This window comes from Lepeophtheirus salmonis, chromosome 11, assembly GCF_016086655.4.
Source record: "Lepeophtheirus salmonis chromosome 11, UVic_Lsal_1.4, whole genome shotgun sequence".
Classification (NCBI taxonomy): Eukaryota; Metazoa; Arthropoda; class Copepoda; order Siphonostomatoida; family Caligidae; genus Lepeophtheirus; species Lepeophtheirus salmonis.
The window spans coordinates 2180138-2198642 of record NC_052141.2 but is presented as its reverse complement, the minus strand read 5'-3'; the positions used below and the strand labels follow the sequence as shown (position 1 = coordinate 2198642).

Here is an 18505-nt window from a genome sequence, read left to right as displayed (position 1 = left end):
ATTTTGAGTAGCAGAAGACTGTAATCAATCTAAACACAAATTAAAACTTAATTAAAAAGAAATTTAGACTTTAAAACTATTATCGATATTATATTATATTGTTCGAAATTTTTGGACGTTTAGTATTTATTATTATTTCATTTGGTATAACTCAAATGAGTAAATTTGTGGAGTATTTTATTTTTGAATAAATAATCTTACAAACGTCAAATGAGTCTGATATTATTTTCCTACCAAAAAATCACTATTTTTATTATATGAGAAAGTATAAAATCCGGTTTTCTGCACAAATAAAAGTAATAATAATAAATAATAACTAAGCCAATTGTCCAAGCACATCTTTTGTCAAAATGTTCTTACTTTTAAGGTATATAAACGGTGTTTATGCTCTTTCATGGATGCATTCTACTCACAAAGTATCTTCGACATTCATCATAATGGATTTTTCATCTATTTTCCCCATCTTTTTTCTATTAGTATGTGTTTTGTGGAATAAAGAAGTGAAGGGTAAGAGGAATGTTTCTATCAATCACCATATGTCTTAACTTTAAACACTTAGGAAACCCTATTGTATCCTGTCCCACCGTGGATGGCGAGACTTGTGTTTTCCCCTTCGTGTACGATGGAGAGACCTATGACCATTGTCATTTCAACGATTCTCATTATTTGTGTGCCACCTCTCAATCCAATAGCACTCACCCAGCAACATCTCTTAGTACATGCTCTGTTACCTGCTTCGGTAAGGTTCCCTTTGCCCATTTTCAACTACTATGTATATTCATGATTTTCAATTTTTTATACGATTATAGGTGATGCTGCTATGTTGGAAAGGTTCCGTAAGTCCATGTAACATCAAAAATTTGTATACATCTAATTTATTTTCTTCATTTATGTTCGTCTCCTATAACCCATGAATAGATTCAAAGTTTGTAACTACAAGTTAGTATAAATTCAAGTTGTAATATGTACTTTGTGTTTCATCTATCATTTTTATCCTTTCCAAACAGATGTAGTGAGGGCTTTAGACGACGGACCTGGTAAGATTCTACTCTTAGTTACTGTTGTTCACCCCCAATTATCAAATTTTAAGACAGCTTTATGTAACTGTTCTTGGATATATTAATTTTTTTCCATGATTTTATACTAAAGATTAATCTAATGAATATTTTATTTGATTATTTTTAGAAGAATGCTTAACTAAAGGTTCAGAAAAATGTATCTTTCCATATACAATAAACGGAGTGATGCACAATAATTGCACCTACCAGTGATGTATTACGTGCTAAATTTTGCCGTTTGATTGTTTACAAGTTTTAAAAAAATCTTAATATAATTACGGAATATATTGGTATGTGACAAATTCTGAAAAAAGTCAAAATAGGAATATGAAAAGGGGCTCGAACGTTTTGTATGGAGTATTTATCTTCTCATAAATACCTCACTTATTAAAATACATTGGCTATTCACGTAGAAATCGAGAGATTCGTGGTGGAAAATTTATTTTGTCTTCTCCTTGAATTGATCGTACTAAGAACTGGTTTCTTAAGACTGACGTATTAAATATGATACAAGGAGTTTGTTGTTATTATTTAACTCAAATTATGTCCGTCTACATTAGGACTGTCGTATTTTGATCCAAAAACCTGTACATGGCTAGATGTGAATTGTACGAGATTCAGTGACAGGAAAAGAATGAGAATAATCTCCTTTAAATTTCAAATTCTTATAAAAACTGATGCTCTCAATCAATCGATATATTTTTTTCATCAATGAATAGAAAAATGTTTAGACTTTCCCTACGCTTATAAAAATTTCTATTAATTAAAAGTGTAATTTTTTGGCCCAAAACGTCGAAGCTAATTTAAAGATAAAGAAATAATCCTATTATTTATTAGAGAGAACAAACTTCTTAATCTCATAAAAATCGATTCCGTCCATCAATTTTTTTTCTTCACTAATTAATAGATAAATATTCAAACTTTGTTAGGATTTTATAAAAAAATTCTTTCTTAATTGTAAGGGGTGATTTTTTGCCCAAACTGCCACGCAAATCTGCAGTTCATTACATCATTAGCGAATTCAAACTATTTTATCTCATAAAAACTGATGGCTTCAATCAATTCTTATATATTTTTTTACTAATGAATAGAGAAATGTTCAAGCTTATTTAAGTTTAAAAAATATTTATTAATAAAAAAGTTAATTATGGCGCCGAAACGTCAAAACGAATGTGGAAGTCATTTTAAGTTATTAAATGAAGCTGTATATTGCGATTTTTTCATGAATTTTTGCAATGGCAATATAGTTTAAACCCTTTAGAACAATATTAGGGTAGTGTTTTTGGAAATTCTTGAAGAAAAAGTCATCAAATTGATGATTTAAAAGATGTACATATTTATAGCTTTTTATGAGTCACGAAACTTCTTATCGATAAGCTGTTTGAGCAACTTAATACATAGGGAGAAAAAAGATTAGAGCACTCCCTCGTTTGTAACATACCTAGATTATACTTGTTACTCGCCATATCACTTTTGAGTGACATGGCGTGTCGATTTTCAAATTTAAGATACTCCCGAGCTCCCATTAAATCTTATTAAATTGGCTTGATTTTTAGAACTAAAACTCAAAATATGATTTGAATCACTCAAACTCATTATATTATTTCAGTTTTTCCGGCGATGTTCATCCTATGAGTCTTTCTAACTAATCATAATACTAGAAATGCAACGTCTTTAATGGAATTTTAATAATAAATAATTATTCCATTAAAAAATCAAATAGAAGAATTAATTATTGTGATGAAGTGATAAATTATTATTTTGAGGATGAAACTTGAAAGAATGCTCCATAAGTACTTATCAAGCAACTTATCAATACGATTAAAGAAAGAGATACTTTTTTATTTATTTAATTTCCTTTATTAATGAGAATGAATGAAGGATCTATTAGTTAATCTCATCAAAGTTCATCAAGTTTCACCAAAACGATAAAGTAAAATAATTCATTAAACCAAAACCGTAATGCTTATTATAGAGAGTATGTGTAATTTTAATAGTAAATAATTTATCCACATGTAAAGGGAATCCATGACACAAGTCAACAAACCACTAAAATAAATACTATCACATCCATAGAATAAATGTCATCATAAAATGTATAGATGAGTCAATTACTCTCCATGCATCTATCCAACCTTTAAAAATGACGGGTTCCGAGTAAAATTAAACATTTTTTCCTCATCATTCAAGTTTTTTAAATCATTTTTTGGTTACTTTATAAGAATTAAAGCCTCATTGGGAACTTTAACACGTGATACATCAATAGCTCTTATAATGGAAAGGATTCCTACCTGTGTCCCATAAGTGTTCAAGAAAATTTAGAAGCAGAAGGTTTAACTAATTGCAGTAAAGATTGTATAGGTATGTGAGCTTTTGATTGTGAAATTCGAGAACTTTTAATTCTAAACAATTTATAGAAGCACAACAGAGAAAAGAGAAAGAAAAAAAGAAGGAAGATAAAACGAAGGATTCAGAAGAGGATAAAGAAGGTAAGAATAAAGGGCTCTTTTACTAGCTGATGAGATTCACTGATATTTCATAATTGTTCAATACATTTTCCATATCTAAAATAACTATAATTAATGAAAAATTTTATTGTAATTTTGCGGCATTCTAAATCTACAGAATAAAATATTATTCGTTTATTTAATAGAAGAAAGCAAATGTAAAACCCTCTCAGAGATTAACTGCGTGTTCCCCTTCAAATTCAATGGAATTGAACACACAAGCTGTACATATGAAGGAATTGGACATTACTCATGGTGTGCTACAGCTGTGGACCCCTCGACTATGGAGTATACAAGCTATGGATTTTGTTCCAAGGATTGTGAAAGTAAAAACATTTATAAATTTAGTATTTATACATTTTAAAGCGTTGTCTTTTTTTTTTTTTTAAACATGGCAGAGGAGGAAAAAGTACCTGAAGACCGTAAGTAGATATTTATTTGATTAAATTACGCTGTTATTTACTATTTGTCAAATATCAATACTTTTAGAATGTGCATCTATTTATGGAAAGAAATGTGTGTTTCCATTCCTACACAAAGAACAAACGTACAATGAATGTACAGGAACGGATAATGAAGGACTTCCTTGGTGTGCAACGAAAGTTAACGAGTATATGGAATATCTAGAATATGAAATTTGTCGTTCCATTTGTTAGGAAAAAAAACTGTGTTGACGTTCTGTGTACGTTTTATTTACAATTTATATGATTTTTTTAACCTTTTAAACACTGATTATGTTTAAATATACGATTATTCATTGAATTTAATACTAATATCTTGTTATCTGATTATTTTATGTTTTAACTTAGAGCTTCGCAAAATAACATCCGTATTCGAACCTATTAGTAAGCCGAGATAAAACGTTACCCCTATAATAAACTAATTGTAGATTTATAAAAAATGATCCTTTGTTTACTTTAAAAAAAAAACTAAAGAAATATTAACAATGAGGATTTTTGCCCACTTCAAACCTTTGCTATAGATCAATGCCTATACAAGGGTGGACTGAAAAGGTTCCAATCTAACAAAGATGCATGCCATTTTTTAATATATTTAATTTTTATTTTTCAACATAGTTTCCTAGTAAATCTACATACCTCTCCGAGCGATGTTTCCATCTCTGTATTGTAAATTAAGCCTTTTAATGGTCATAGTAAATAAAGCAAATACACTTTTAATAGACTAAGTAAAAAACTTCGTGGATTTCATGTAATTTTAAGAGTTTCATAGGTTTAATTGTAGGAAGGGGAGATGATAATTTTCATATATATATATATCTATATATATTTATTTATTTTAGGGGGGAGGGGATGTCCCACAAAAATTATCAGCACGATTGTACAATTATTTATATGAGTGCCCGGGTTGCAAGAATGAATGGAGGGGAGTGTAAGCAAGGAATGAAGGCAGAAGAAAATATATAAAGAGAGGGTTGTAGAAAGAAGGAGAGAGATGTAGAAAGAAAGAAGGGATCTGTTTGACTGTTTTGGATTTAAGATAGACTAATAAATATTTATAAGATATTATTTTGAAAAATCAGAAACTTTTAGGCTGGCTCAAAACTTCCTAAAAAGGGCACTACTGCTTATAAGTAACTTCGTATGTACAAAGCTAATTAAAAAATAGGCTTTTTGAAGACAATATTCCGCCTGGGACAATTTTCCTTCTGATAATTTCCCTAGTACATTTATCAAAAATTACCTGTTCATTGAGAAGCTGAGAGATGAAACAAGGATGATAATATGAGGATTAATATTGTGTTCATTGTTCTCTGTATAATTGATAAATGCCCATGGAAAGAATAAATACTCAATGTATATTTATACTTATGTAACGTGTTGACCTATATTTTTGAACCAACACATGTTTTTATCTTTACCGTATATGAAGAGCAATGTTACAAAAATACATTCCTTTGATGTTTGTATTTGACACCTTTCGCATTATTAGGCATATTATTTATCACACTTTCCCACCTGGTCACATTTTGTTCTCCATAGATGTAAATACATTGCCCAGTAACAACTCTGTTAAAAATTTTAAACATATAAAAAGTTGTTCAACAATTTGTAAGTCTTACCAAAATTTCAAGGAATTGTGAATACATTAATTCGAATTTAAAAGCAGTATTTCGAAGAGGTAGGGGTAAGCATATATACAGGAAGTCCACGTCAAGTTCTCTAATTCAATTCAAGTTCTTTTTAAGTTCATAAACCTGACTCAAATTAAGTCTTTTTTATATTAAAAAATCAAAGAGTATTTTTTGTTCCAGGTTAAAATTGAAATGTGATACGTTTTTCCTTTGGAAGATATATTTTAAACGTATATAGATAATGTATAGGAAGAGTATTTTCTGTTTTAGTATTCAAATCCAAGTCAAGTTATAGGTCCTTAATTGTGAAATCAAGTTGAGTTGTAAGTTTTAAAAATATGGACTCATGTACAGCTCCCAAATTTATCATATCATTTGACATAAATGTTTTTCAAATATCAACTTTCAAACTATTCCATTTCCAAATCAAATACCTATGTTAGAAGTATGTCAAATACGATACACTCTTTCATATACAGGGGTGCAGTTCAATAATGCAAATTCAAACAACGCAGATTTGGCATAATACAGTGTTTAAAATTATTTTGACTCCTGTATACCGTGGTATAGGTATTCACCCCATATCGATTTTTTATATTATAATAATAAATTTTTAAAAACTATATATTAAGTTTAACAAGATTTTTTTTTCCAACATTCTTTATTTGGTTTATCTATTATATAGAACATACATATGTATATGAATAAACCGGAGCAATTGCGTAAAAAGTACATAAATAAACATTATACCTAGTGTATACTTAATGCTCCGGGGTAGAATTTCAACCCATATTCCAAAAATCAATCTTTACAAAAACAACAGTAAACATGCAAATTAACAATCATGATAAATATGTGTAAAAATTTCTAAACACTCTTTTTAAAATACTTCTATGATTCCGTGAAGTTGATGGAAGGTACAAGATTTCTTATCCTGCAAAATTCCATGACTCACATCTTGATTTAGGAATTTTCATTGTGAGAGAGACATAGACTCTATCTGGACCATAGGCTTTGCCATCCTTATAATACTTACCTTTGAAGTTAATGTTTTTGGAGAAGATATAATTCCCTTGAACAGTGGAAATTACCTCATTTTTCGGAAAGTGGCCTCTTTTTGTGCAAACAATACTTTGGAAATGAAAATGAAAGTAGTCTAACATATCTACCAGTTTCATTATAACTTTTCTTTCATGATTTAACACCGGGGCAGAAAATCTGTATTTCTAAAAGATTTATTAAGCTTCCTGCACGCAGATACTTCTATCTCAACTTTTTCTTTCATTTCGGCCTCAGCAATTTTTGCAGTTCTACAAAAATCAGAGAATCGGCAAAATACGTCCGTGCAAAAATTGATCCATTATTGAGAACATTATCCACTTGACGGGCGTATGACATTGTTTCCTTCCTTTTTCCAAAAGAAACCGTGAAGTCGTTGAATAAATTATTTTTATGTGCCTTTATGTCGCTTGATTTGATGAAAAAGAGTCATTAAAACCTTCCAGCAATTCTTTTTTTTATTTCGTTTTGTATTCTTCGTCTCCTATCCAGCATTTTCGTATCCTTAATTGAAAATTTTTAATAGGTTTGTGTAATTCCAAGCAAATCAATTTATGATCAGAGGAAGGTTCAGCTTTGTAAAATGCTTTTTCTACCATATTAGTCAAGGTAGGAGAAATCAAAACCAAGTCCATTCTGGAAGACTGGTTCCCTCTCCTCCATACTCAATACTTTCTTCCGGACTTAATTTTTTTGTCAAGTCAACGAGATTGAACTTCAGAATTATATTTTGTTGAGCAGTAAGTTTTAGATACTGTTAATTAAATTTATGGAGATCAATATTTAAATCTCCAATTATCAGGAACGGAGTTGAATCCTTTATTTGGTTATTAAAAATTGCTTGGAAAAAGGAAGTAGACCTTTCATTCGGCCCATAGGCATTTATAAGACTGAAACTCATCCCATTTAAAGAAATTCGAATTTTATGCCAATTGCTTTTGTAAGAAAACTCTTTAAAACAGGAAACATTTATGATTTTCTTTGAAATAAGAGTCAAGACTTCTCTATTAGGTCCATTTCTACTAAAGAAACAATGAAATCTTTTAGGTAAGGAAATGGGGCAGTTATTATATCAAGAAGAAGAGATCTTTGATTAAATATCCTGAAGACAAACGATGTCAGCATCCAATGACATCAAGTGATCAATTATTACATGTCTAGTTCTTCTATCTTTACCCCCTCTTGTATTTAAAGAAATTATTCTATTGATGCCCATATTCAATTTTTGGTCCTTGGAATTTTTTTAGGAAAGGAGCCCACAATTTGTGTAGTTGGAAAGTTTCATTTTATGTAGAAAAAAATAAAAGGATAACAGGAGGGGTTCACCAACCATCAAGAAGTACCAGACTCAGAGCTTTTTGACTTCTCTTCTTTCTTACAGGAGAAATATCTGTATCCGGGTTACTTCTTTTTCCCATAGTGGAAGCACGAATAACACTTTCAAGTATTGTATGGACGTCCAAATGAGGCTTGGATTGGTTTTTTTTTTGGCCTTCTACTTTCTCCATCATTCGTCTTATCACTTTCTGAAAGAGAACATTCGTTTCCCTTATCTGAATAATCGGTATTTACTTGTTGTTTACATCATCATTTGCTGGATCACTCCGGACGACTTCTCTTCATCTTTTTCTTCTGCAGTTTGGGTCTCACTAATCTCCTCAATTTGTTTTTCGGATAGAAGATCTTTATCAATTCTGGAAGTCTTATCTTCATTTTTTTTGTCTTCTACCAATTGCCCCCTCCTTATTCTCTACAATTTGTACTTCTGATGGAAGACGTTCTTGCATGGCTTTTTTGAGAGTCCTTTCATATTCAAAAGTTGTAAGTTGTTTTCCAAGCAATACTGCTTCATAAGTACAAAATTAAAGCATCTTTGACATTGAAGTTTCTCCAGAAAACTTCAGCTTAATTAAATTTCCTTGTACTGGTAAAATTTGAAGTATAGACGAAAGATCAGCTACAATTTCCACGATGTAATTTCCCAAAATTGCTTCATCCATTCAACCACATTTGCCTCGTTTACTCTTTGGAAAGTATTGATAAGCGTGACAACCAATTTCTTATTTTTATTAATATTAACATTATCAATTGCTTTTATTGTAAAAGTGACATCCTCGATTGAACCATTCATATTTTTTATTTTCATCACATGTATTAGTTTAAGTCATCAATTCGAACCCTAACGTCTATAGGGAATCTAGTATGAAAACAAGCCTGACCCAGACTAAATCTAGGATTAGCTCCCGTAATTTCATGCTTATTAAAACCATATTTCATTGCTATATCGTAAATATCAATGTGTTTAATATTTTCTCTTCAAATGCATAAGCCTTCTACATTTTCAAATGTGAGCACAAAAGTATCCCATATAAATTTCACGCGAAAACTAATATCTGAATACTTAAAATCAACTCAAGCCCATATATCCCTTGTGCTGAAAAATATCAGTGTATATTTAAGTACTGTGAGAAATATTATATTTTTATAATGAACACGAGGTTGTACGATGTCACGTGTACATGAGTCCATCAATGTAAGAATAAAGGCAAAGGAGGGATTAAGTTCAATTTTTTCTCTTTTCAAGTGGTTTTCAATCTTATCCTTTACGATCTATTTAGTGCCAAAGTTCGGTGAATTTGTCCAGTGATGCTTTTTTAATATATTCCACGATTTCAGATCCATCAAAAAAGAGATCTTGATAAGTAATGCTTGCCTCAGAATATTCACAAGACGTTCAACAAGGATTGTACCATATTTTTTTGCGTTTTCTTCTGTCGGCGGGATACCTGAACTCCTCTACGGTCTTCAAATTCGAAGTGATTTCTCTTTTAACATGTTTTTCCACGGCAACCCTGTTTTTCGGAGTGAAATACGTCATATTTGTGGTTCAGAAACTATACGAAGATTCTCTGATGTCCTTGGCTTCCTGAAGAACAAATCAGGCATATCTCACCAGTCAAACATATTAATGGCAAAGGAACTATTGGAGTCTATCACTGAAGAGGAAGGATTGGAGTATAACGACCACATAAGCTTAATTATTGAACAACTCCAGCTACACTTAAGTCCACTAAAAGGACAAAGATATTCGTCACGACTTCTGGCAATAGCTTCTTTGTGGCAAAACACAAGCCCTCCGCTCTACAATCAACTCTGTGAGTCAGGAGTGATAATTTTGCCTTCTATCAAATATTTAAAGAAACTTTCTAGTGCCTTCAATATTGATGGTCGAATTACCGATGAGATCGTGTTTATTATCATTGTTCTACTCAGAGGGTAGAATTCGTTGGTGGGAAAATTTATGGTTGTCAAAAGAGCGAATAATTTTCAATAACATTATTGTGATTCATGATCAAGAGTGTTCCTGGTCGATATAGTGATATGGTCGCCATGATACCTATCACCAAAATCAGCTCCACAATTATTAAGGACTATTTCATGGAAGTTTTAAAACTTGTTAAAAAAATTGAATTTGAAATAGTTGCTGTCATTGTGGAGATTCATTCAGCAAACAGACAATTTTACCGTAAGGAGCTTGGGAAATACACTTCATCTTCCATCATCTAGAATCCATACTCGGCAGCTGAACATAAAATATTTTTGCTGTTCACATTTTCAAAAACTTTTACATTAATTTTATTAATAATAGAGTATTATCATGTCCATCCTATGACGACGATTTTCAAAAGACTTTCATCATGTCAACAAAATGTTTGTGTGTCAGATATTACCACGAATCAATAATGAATGCCCTAAAATAACGGAAACAAGAATATCAGCCCTTAAGAGAAACTGCAAAACTCTTGAAGATATTAAAAAGGTTCTGGGATTGTGTCAATACTTGTTCGACTTCTTTACATAAATTTTTATCTTCGCCGGGAAACATCGAGTCTGAAAAATCCGATTCCGATGCAGAAGATAACTTTTTAATTAAAATTGATAGAGATGGCCTTAAAAAGCCAAGTAATATTATGTGCACATATTTAGTAATTACTCGATTACAGCTTTTAAAATATTTAGTTCTTTAATTGGTATGTCTCATCCGAGAACATTTTTGATGAAGGCGCATAAAGAACTATTTCTTTCATCTAACTTGACTTGGTTCTGTGATTCATGTGACCGAGGCCATTCTTTGAGGTCAAATTTTATTAATAAATGCATCATTTTCTGAGTATGTTTTCCAAAAACTTTGGCTCTGATCCCAATAGTAAAATTCATTTAAAAAGAAAAAGAAATAATTTATCTAAAATATGTAGTACTTGAAAAAAGATTGAAAAAATTCATTCTTACCAATAATTTAATTATTGATATTAAATAAATTATTTTAAAAATTTATGTAAGTTTTATTGTATGTATTTTATTTAAATGAACGAAGAACCAAAATAAAGTAATGGTGAGATTTTTCTTATGTTTCATTCCCATTTTCCTCAATTTTCTTCCTTCAGTATGTCAAGAAAAGGGAAGGAAAAAAATAGGAGCGGATTCCATGCTCCATTTAATATAGTATTCCCTGCTTTATCCTGGGGATCTCAGGAGACAATCTTCGACTCCCATAAACTGACCACCAATACACTGTATTCCAAAAATAACGACAGAAAAAGGTTCTTGTAACATTTAAATGACTTTTTACACATATAACAAGGCCAAAATATGCCTTGAACTTACAAAATCCGAATTTAATTTACACAACAAAATTGTATCATTGGACATAAGGAGGGGGGTTGTTTTAAGTATTTAATTTGATACCTTCACTTTTTTTATTACTTAATATACAAACTTGCAATATAAAAGTTTGCCAAATACATACCGGTAGTTGCATAAATACGCGGACTATTTGTGGTAAATAATTAAATGTCTATTAAATTTCTGATGACGTATTTTTTTGTGAATTATATAATAGAAAATTTATTCTGGTATAAAATTTAATATAATTACTGAATATAACCGCCATCAGCTTCTATGACACCCTCCAAGCGCCCGCGGAAGGCCTTGCACACATTGATGATGTAATGGTCTTCCATGGCTGCCCATTGCTCATTGACACTGGCCTTTAATCCAAATTCGGGTGGTGGGTAGCACAGGCCTTGTTCTCAATTTGCCACCACACACTGTAGTCAAGGGGATTCAAATCAGGTGATTGAGGTGGCCAAATCTTTTTGTGAAAGGTCTCCTTCACCTCATCCACATTGATTTTCCGAGGTCTGCCGGTCCAAACACCCTCCTTCAGATCTTTTTCCCTCCTTGACAAGCCCACCTGGACCTAGAACACTGTAGTCCTGGATTGTCCAGTGTCCTTGATTATTTCTTTGATAGACCTACCGGCGCGGAGGAGAGTTGCAACCATATGACGTTTGGCCTCGTCATTCATCGTAAACGACTTTGTTTGATGCGAGTAAGAAAAACAAAAACAAAGCCAAAAGATTTACCGAGTTACTTGTGGGGGAATTTTTCATTTCCGTCACGGAACCTCGAGATGTAAGCGTTTTAAAATTAGTCCGTGTATTTATGCAACTACCAGTAATGGTTAAGTTCCGATTTCTTAAATTTTACAGTATTGAAATGACCGGATTTAAAGTCAAGTAAATATCCAATTTAGATTAAATTTTAAATGTCTGCCATAAATTAATTTAAATAATTTATGATGAATATAATGTTTTTATTGTTCTAATCAAAAAAGAAAAAAAAAAAATAGTCAAAAGTAGACATTGAAAAATAATTTATTTTATTTACGAATTTTAGTACTAAAAAAAGTCTTTGTAAAACACAGATTTAATATAATACGGATATTTCTTATTCCCAAAAACTGCAGTAAGCGGGAACCCCCTGTTTTAAAACAAAGAATTTAAATTTGTCGTGGAGCAACGGACAATGTTGAACGATGGATCACCTCAATCTAGAATCCAATATTCAAGACATCATTCAATATTTTTTCCTGTATTTAACTTATTTGATTTTGTTAATGTCATTACTTTTTTTTAAAGATGCTGCCATTATGTTAATTACTCTATATCTATAAAAATATTTGGTTATTTTAATAGAAATATGATTCCAATCTTTTATTCAGTTAGAATGACAAGCTTTTGAGAGACTTATTATAATTGATTTTGGTATTTTAGTGAAAAAAAGTTAAGAGAAATTGTTTCAAAGCAAATAAATCTGCAAAGAAACACTGGACTAAAGTGTATGACTAAGGAAATATAAGGGGTAGTGATTCAAATCGGTTACATTTTTAGCTCGTCTGTTTTATTGTAGTTGGCAAACTTCAGAGCGAATTTTCTTTTCTTAAATTATTGTATTACAACATATCCTTTTTATACGAGAAACCATATTGAACATTTTCAAGTCGTCATAAAATACGAAAATTTACTCTCTGAATAAGTCGAAGAGTTATAATTATAAGTACTTGTTGGACTCAGAGTAGAATTGATGATCAACCTTCCAGTAATTCAGGCCTATCTTCTTGTACAGTCGTTGATGAAGAGCTCCTTGTTCATTTTAGTCACTGGTTCGAGAATGGAAGCAAAAAAGTAAACAGTTTTATGTGTGCCTTTCTCATTTTTTCCTCTTTGAGGGATCCTTTGGAAAATAATGATGAATGATGTTGTTAGGAGAATCACAAATGTCAACTGCACAACTAGGAGTTTCATTACGCGAATAAATTATACTTTTTCGGAATGGCGAATAATTATTATTATCGTAATAATAATAATCAATTAGTAATAATATATATATTATAAAATGTAAATAATATATATTATCATACTCCAAGGATACCAAACTTCTCTCTTTCTCTTAGCCCACAGTGTAGTCCCAGTTCTTAATTTTGGGATTTTGTGAATTTGTATTTGGTACCCTTTCTATTCACTATGACGTCAAAATCTCCCTCTCTTGCCAGCAGTCGGTACGATACATCAAATTGAAAATTCTAGAAAGCCGGATTACATGATGCTCTAACCTTGTATTTCTATTAACCTTGCCTCTAAAGATATTTAAACAAATAGACAGCTATATTTTGCTTTATTAATATATACTTATACTAGCAAAGGGTTACTTGGCGTTGCTTGGCCCAAGGAGGGAGTGGGAAATAATATTATCATTGGGCAATGCAATTTTTATTAATGTTTAGACCCCTTCAGTGCGGGAGACCGTTAGGTATTCTTACAAGTATTATAATAAATTGCCTGTTTATAATATAAAATATGTTATCACGAATTTAAAAAAAAAAGTTCTGTTATAAACTTCGAAAAACATACCAACATATATCCATGAAAAAAATTGTCAAAATAAAAAATCCTTCTTTTATATTTGTTAAGAAATTGCCAAATCAAAATTGGAGAAGAAAGTTTGCAAAAACAAAGTTAAAAGCATTTATGGTATTGTTAAGAGGAAAACAGGCGTACTAAATTTTTTTTCATATTTACAAAATCAAAAAAAAAAAATATGGAGATTAAATTCATTAAAAAAATAAGCCTAGATAACTGGTTCATTTCTGCAAATATTGCATAAATTACGTAAAAAAATGTTCTGGAAATTGCAAATACAATTTTTTATTATGTCCAAAATTCAATGTTTTTGAGGCGCTTCTGTTTAAAAATTGACGTTTTATCAAATAAAATGAAAAAAATTTAAAATTGCTGTTTCATCAAATAAAATGAAAAATAAAGATTTAAAAAAAATGACAGATACATACATTACGCCTCAATTTATACGTGTCAAATTTATGTGCAAACAAATTTCCAGTCAAATTTCTACAAACTTTATTTTTTCTAAAAATCAAATATTCTATTGAAAATCCATTTTTTTTTTGCAGCAGAAAAAAAAGAAGTGTATTTTTCACTGATTTCGTATATTGCCCCTAACTGTTTTGATTTTGATTAAATTTAGAAAATGTTCAATATTAGTAGAGGTGTTTTTTGTGACAGCAGTCTGTTTTAATGTATAACTCAACCCCCTACAATTTAGTCTTCTTGAGATACAAAAAATAACATTTTTTTAAGTCTGTTTTAATTTATAACTCAACCCCCTATACTTTAGTCTTCTTGAGCTACAAAAACAACATTTTTTTATTCTGTGTATTGAATAATGACTCCCCCTCAAAAAAAAAAAAAAAAGTTCAGCATCCAGTCTTAGCCTGAGGAGTGCTCAAAAGATGCACCCATACAAAGTATCATCCTAGGCCCAACGGAGGGATGGTGGGCACCCATAAAAGAGACACACACTATATTTTATACAGATTAAATTCAAAACAGGGCACCATTGGGATGTTTTTGGGGATGGTTGTCCTTTTACTATATATATTTTTTTAAATATTTCTAGTTTAATTTTTACATATAATTTATACCTATGATTAAATTATTTTTTTATTAGCTATTGATATTATATTAAGAACATGTATTAAAAACGTAGTACTGTAATCAGTAACCATTGTTTGATCACTAAGTAAAGCTCCAGCGATTAAGTCTTTTATAAATGTATAAATACCATAAAACCATTAAAAATATAATAGTCACATTTTATGTCTTTAGAATTTCAGAGTAATGTTAATCCTTATAATTGGAACTGATACATAATTACTAGAGTTAGGTTTCCACCTGAAAATCTGAGACAGATCTGAGGGTGCTATGATTTTTAATAAATCAAACTAAGTTCGGCTAGGACCGCTATCATCGAAATATTTAGTCGGGGTCTGTTTTATTCAAAAAAATCACTCTCATTTAAAAGTTGGTAAAAACTTGATTGATTGAGGGCGCTAGTGTTGCGTAAGTTCACGCTAACTGTTGTTTTCCCTCACTGTATGAAAAGGGGGTAACTGGGGTAATATATGACGATTTTTCAAAATTATCTCTATTTTTTAAATCTATTAAAGTCGTGTAGAAAGAACATTAAGAATAGATGTTCAGGGCATGTTGTTCTTTAAAAGTTATTTACACTTATTTATAATCGATTCATACAGGGAGCGGGGATCAAATTTGTCGCCTACTTTAAACCTTGATAACTTGAAGACGACATTATCAAATAAAAAACCGGTTACCAAATAGGAAAGCTATTCTTGTCAGCTGACGATACGTAGTTCAGTTAGCATCATGCCGTCATCATATGAGGAGATAAAGAGCTATAAGTGAAACGAGGAGCTTTCGAGGTCCGCCGTAGTCATGGCATTACTTAATAATGGAGGTGAAATCTCCAATTCAACGATTGCTTCAACCTTAGGAGTGAATTTACGGACTGTTCAGCGTATCCGTAAGAAGCTAGAGGACACCTGGGATGTTGATGCCACCATAAAGAGGGCACCCAAGGAGGAGGGCGCCGACAGGAACGTCAGGGACACCGACTTATTCGACAAGGTGAAGAAGATGGTTGAGGATGACCCTACCAGGTCCATGAAGGTCCAAGGGGTGGCCGGAGACAGGCCCTGGGTGTGGCAACAGGACTCAGCACCCTGCCATGTGTTCAAAATCTCCATCCAGTGGTTAACCGAGAACTGTTATGACGTCGTAACCAAGGATTTGTGGCCTCCTAACTCTCCCGACCTTAATCCTTTGGCCTATTTTGTCTGGGGCTATGTCGAGATACATACCAAGAGACATCCCCATAGCACCAAGGCCAGCCTGATGGACTCCATCAAGGAGGTATTCAGCAACATGGACAATGAGATGGTCAGAAGAGCCTGCAGCCGGTTCAGAGGACGTATGGAGGTCGTTATTGATGCTAACGGTGATTATATCGAATGAATGGCTACTCTATACCTATATGCTTGTCATAGTTTTGATTTTCAATCAAAAAGTTAAAAAATGTATATTTTGTGTTGTTTTTTGTAGAAAAATATTTTGGGCGACAATTTGATCCCCGCTTCCTGTATGTATAGTTAGGGACATTTAAAAAAACAACAAAAAAACCTGCAATACCCTATACTCAGTGTAATAAGGGCCACTATAGTTGCATTAGTATAAAATAAAATAAATTGTTGTATTGTTTAAATTTAGCAATTAATTATCTAATAATGCATGAACAGTATGAAATGATAGATAAAATGACTTAGACATGAGAAATAACTTTTGGGAACACATGTATAATAGGTATCATATACTACTACACTTCTTACTTTGGAAAGGTTGACAAATCTATCACAAAATTCACAATTGTTCGAGCCCCTTATGCATGTATCTCCTTCAAATTGAGGATTATACAAATATCCATTTGATATCGATATCCAAAAGGTACTTTTAAATTTATTTTAGTATATATATAAATATTTTTTAATTTAGTCTATATCATTAAGTTAGAATTCCAATTACTTATTGTAGATTAGGTTAAATTGCATGTAATTTTCACTTCTATCAAATTTATTTGATTTTTGATTAAATTATATATTAGATAATATATAGCCATGACTTTGCATAAAATTATTTTACATTTAAACACGCATTATGCCCTCCAAAGATTTTACAATTTATATTAAATATTTACCCAAAAAAATGAATACAAAATCAAAAATATTGAATTTAATAATAGTTTTCTTTCTATTCCGGTCACTCCTCTTCAAAATTCTATGGTCCATGTTTTCTTCTCCATATTGATATGTAATTTAATAGAAATATATTTTTTAAAATACTGATTCTCAACAATATTGATTTGTTTGGCCTTATTGGAACTTCCATTTAAATCAATTACGAATGTTCCTTAATTATATATGATCTTCCAATCATATTTTGATACTTCAAAAAATAATTTGTAAATACATTTAAAATCTTGAACTTAAAAAAATTTTTATTTTCCGTTTCTCATAAACATATGGCAAAATCAAGAGGTATTTAAAATAAATAATTTAGAAATAACATTAATTGGACAATGAACTAAAAAAAAAGAGTTTAAATCTTCAATAAAACATTCGCGATTAGCAATATGTCAAATTCCATCGAGGTTGTCTTCTTCTACTGTCGTAATACTAATGTCCGTAAACTATATATTGCATTTAAATAATAATTGCATCAACTCTCTCATTATTTGAAGTAGAGAGGAAATCTTCTTTAGCTAGTTGTTTATTGAATAATGTACTAACCATTTAAATAACGTCCCCATAAATTTTAGATAAAGATTTAAATTCCCAAAAATATGAGCTTTCTTGGCTACGTTTAATAATTGCGTTGAATGGTGTTAAAATTGGTGTGTGATATGTAATTAATTGCAGTGATTAGGTTATTGCACATAGGAACAATTCTTCACTTCTCGCGTTACTTCTTTATTATATTATATATACAAGATAATATATACGAAATGACTGTGCATAAAATGTAACGCAACTTATTATACATAAATCAACACGCAACTCCTCATGTCCTCCTAAGGTTTTAAGGGAATTTTCATAAGGTTTTATCTGACAGTAAATCTTTTTTTTCAAAAAACCATATATATATACACAATTTAAATATTGAATTTAAAAGTCTTCTTTGTATTCCGGTCACTCCTCTTCAACATTCTATTTTCCATGTTTTCTTCTCCGGATTCTCGACAATATCCCTGATTTGTTAAGCCTTAGGAACTTCCTATTTGAATCAATTCACGATGATTCCTAATCAATATATATGATTTCTCGGATGTCTTTGATCACGGCTTCAGTGTCCCAAGTTTTGGAAATAGGGTTTTGTTCATAGAATTTTTCCCAATCTTGAATCTGTGGATCCCGTGAACAGACACACACTAGTTATTGTTTAATTCCGTTTCTCATAAACATCATTGAATCATTTTTTCATAAACATGAGGTAGTGTTGGCAAATAACCACGTTGTCTTC

At 31.1% G+C, this 18505-nt stretch overlaps 1 protein-coding gene across 2 annotated transcripts; it reads left to right on the top strand.

Moving 5' to 3' along the window:
* Nucleotides 1-335: 335 nt before the first annotated feature.
* Nucleotides 336-4338, top strand: LOC121125810 (uncharacterized). 2 transcript variants are annotated; one of them, XM_040721049.2, is made up of 11 exons: nucleotides 336-507; nucleotides 560-739; nucleotides 810-836; nucleotides 919-939; nucleotides 1008-1037; nucleotides 1186-1267; nucleotides 3325-3419; nucleotides 3476-3547; nucleotides 3715-3891; nucleotides 3964-3987; nucleotides 4055-4338. In XM_040721049.2, exons 1-11 carry the CDS (start codon nucleotides 351-353, stop codon nucleotides 4219-4221), a joined length of 1032 nt encoding a protein of 343 aa, XP_040576983.2. In that variant the 5' UTR covers nucleotides 336-350; the 3' UTR covers nucleotides 4222-4338. The 2 variants fall into 2 exon arrangements, with proteins under 2 accessions (XP_040576983.2, XP_040576981.2); XM_040721047.2 differs by having other exon boundaries at nucleotides 3712-3891.
* Nucleotides 4339-18505: the final 14167 nt, after the last annotated feature.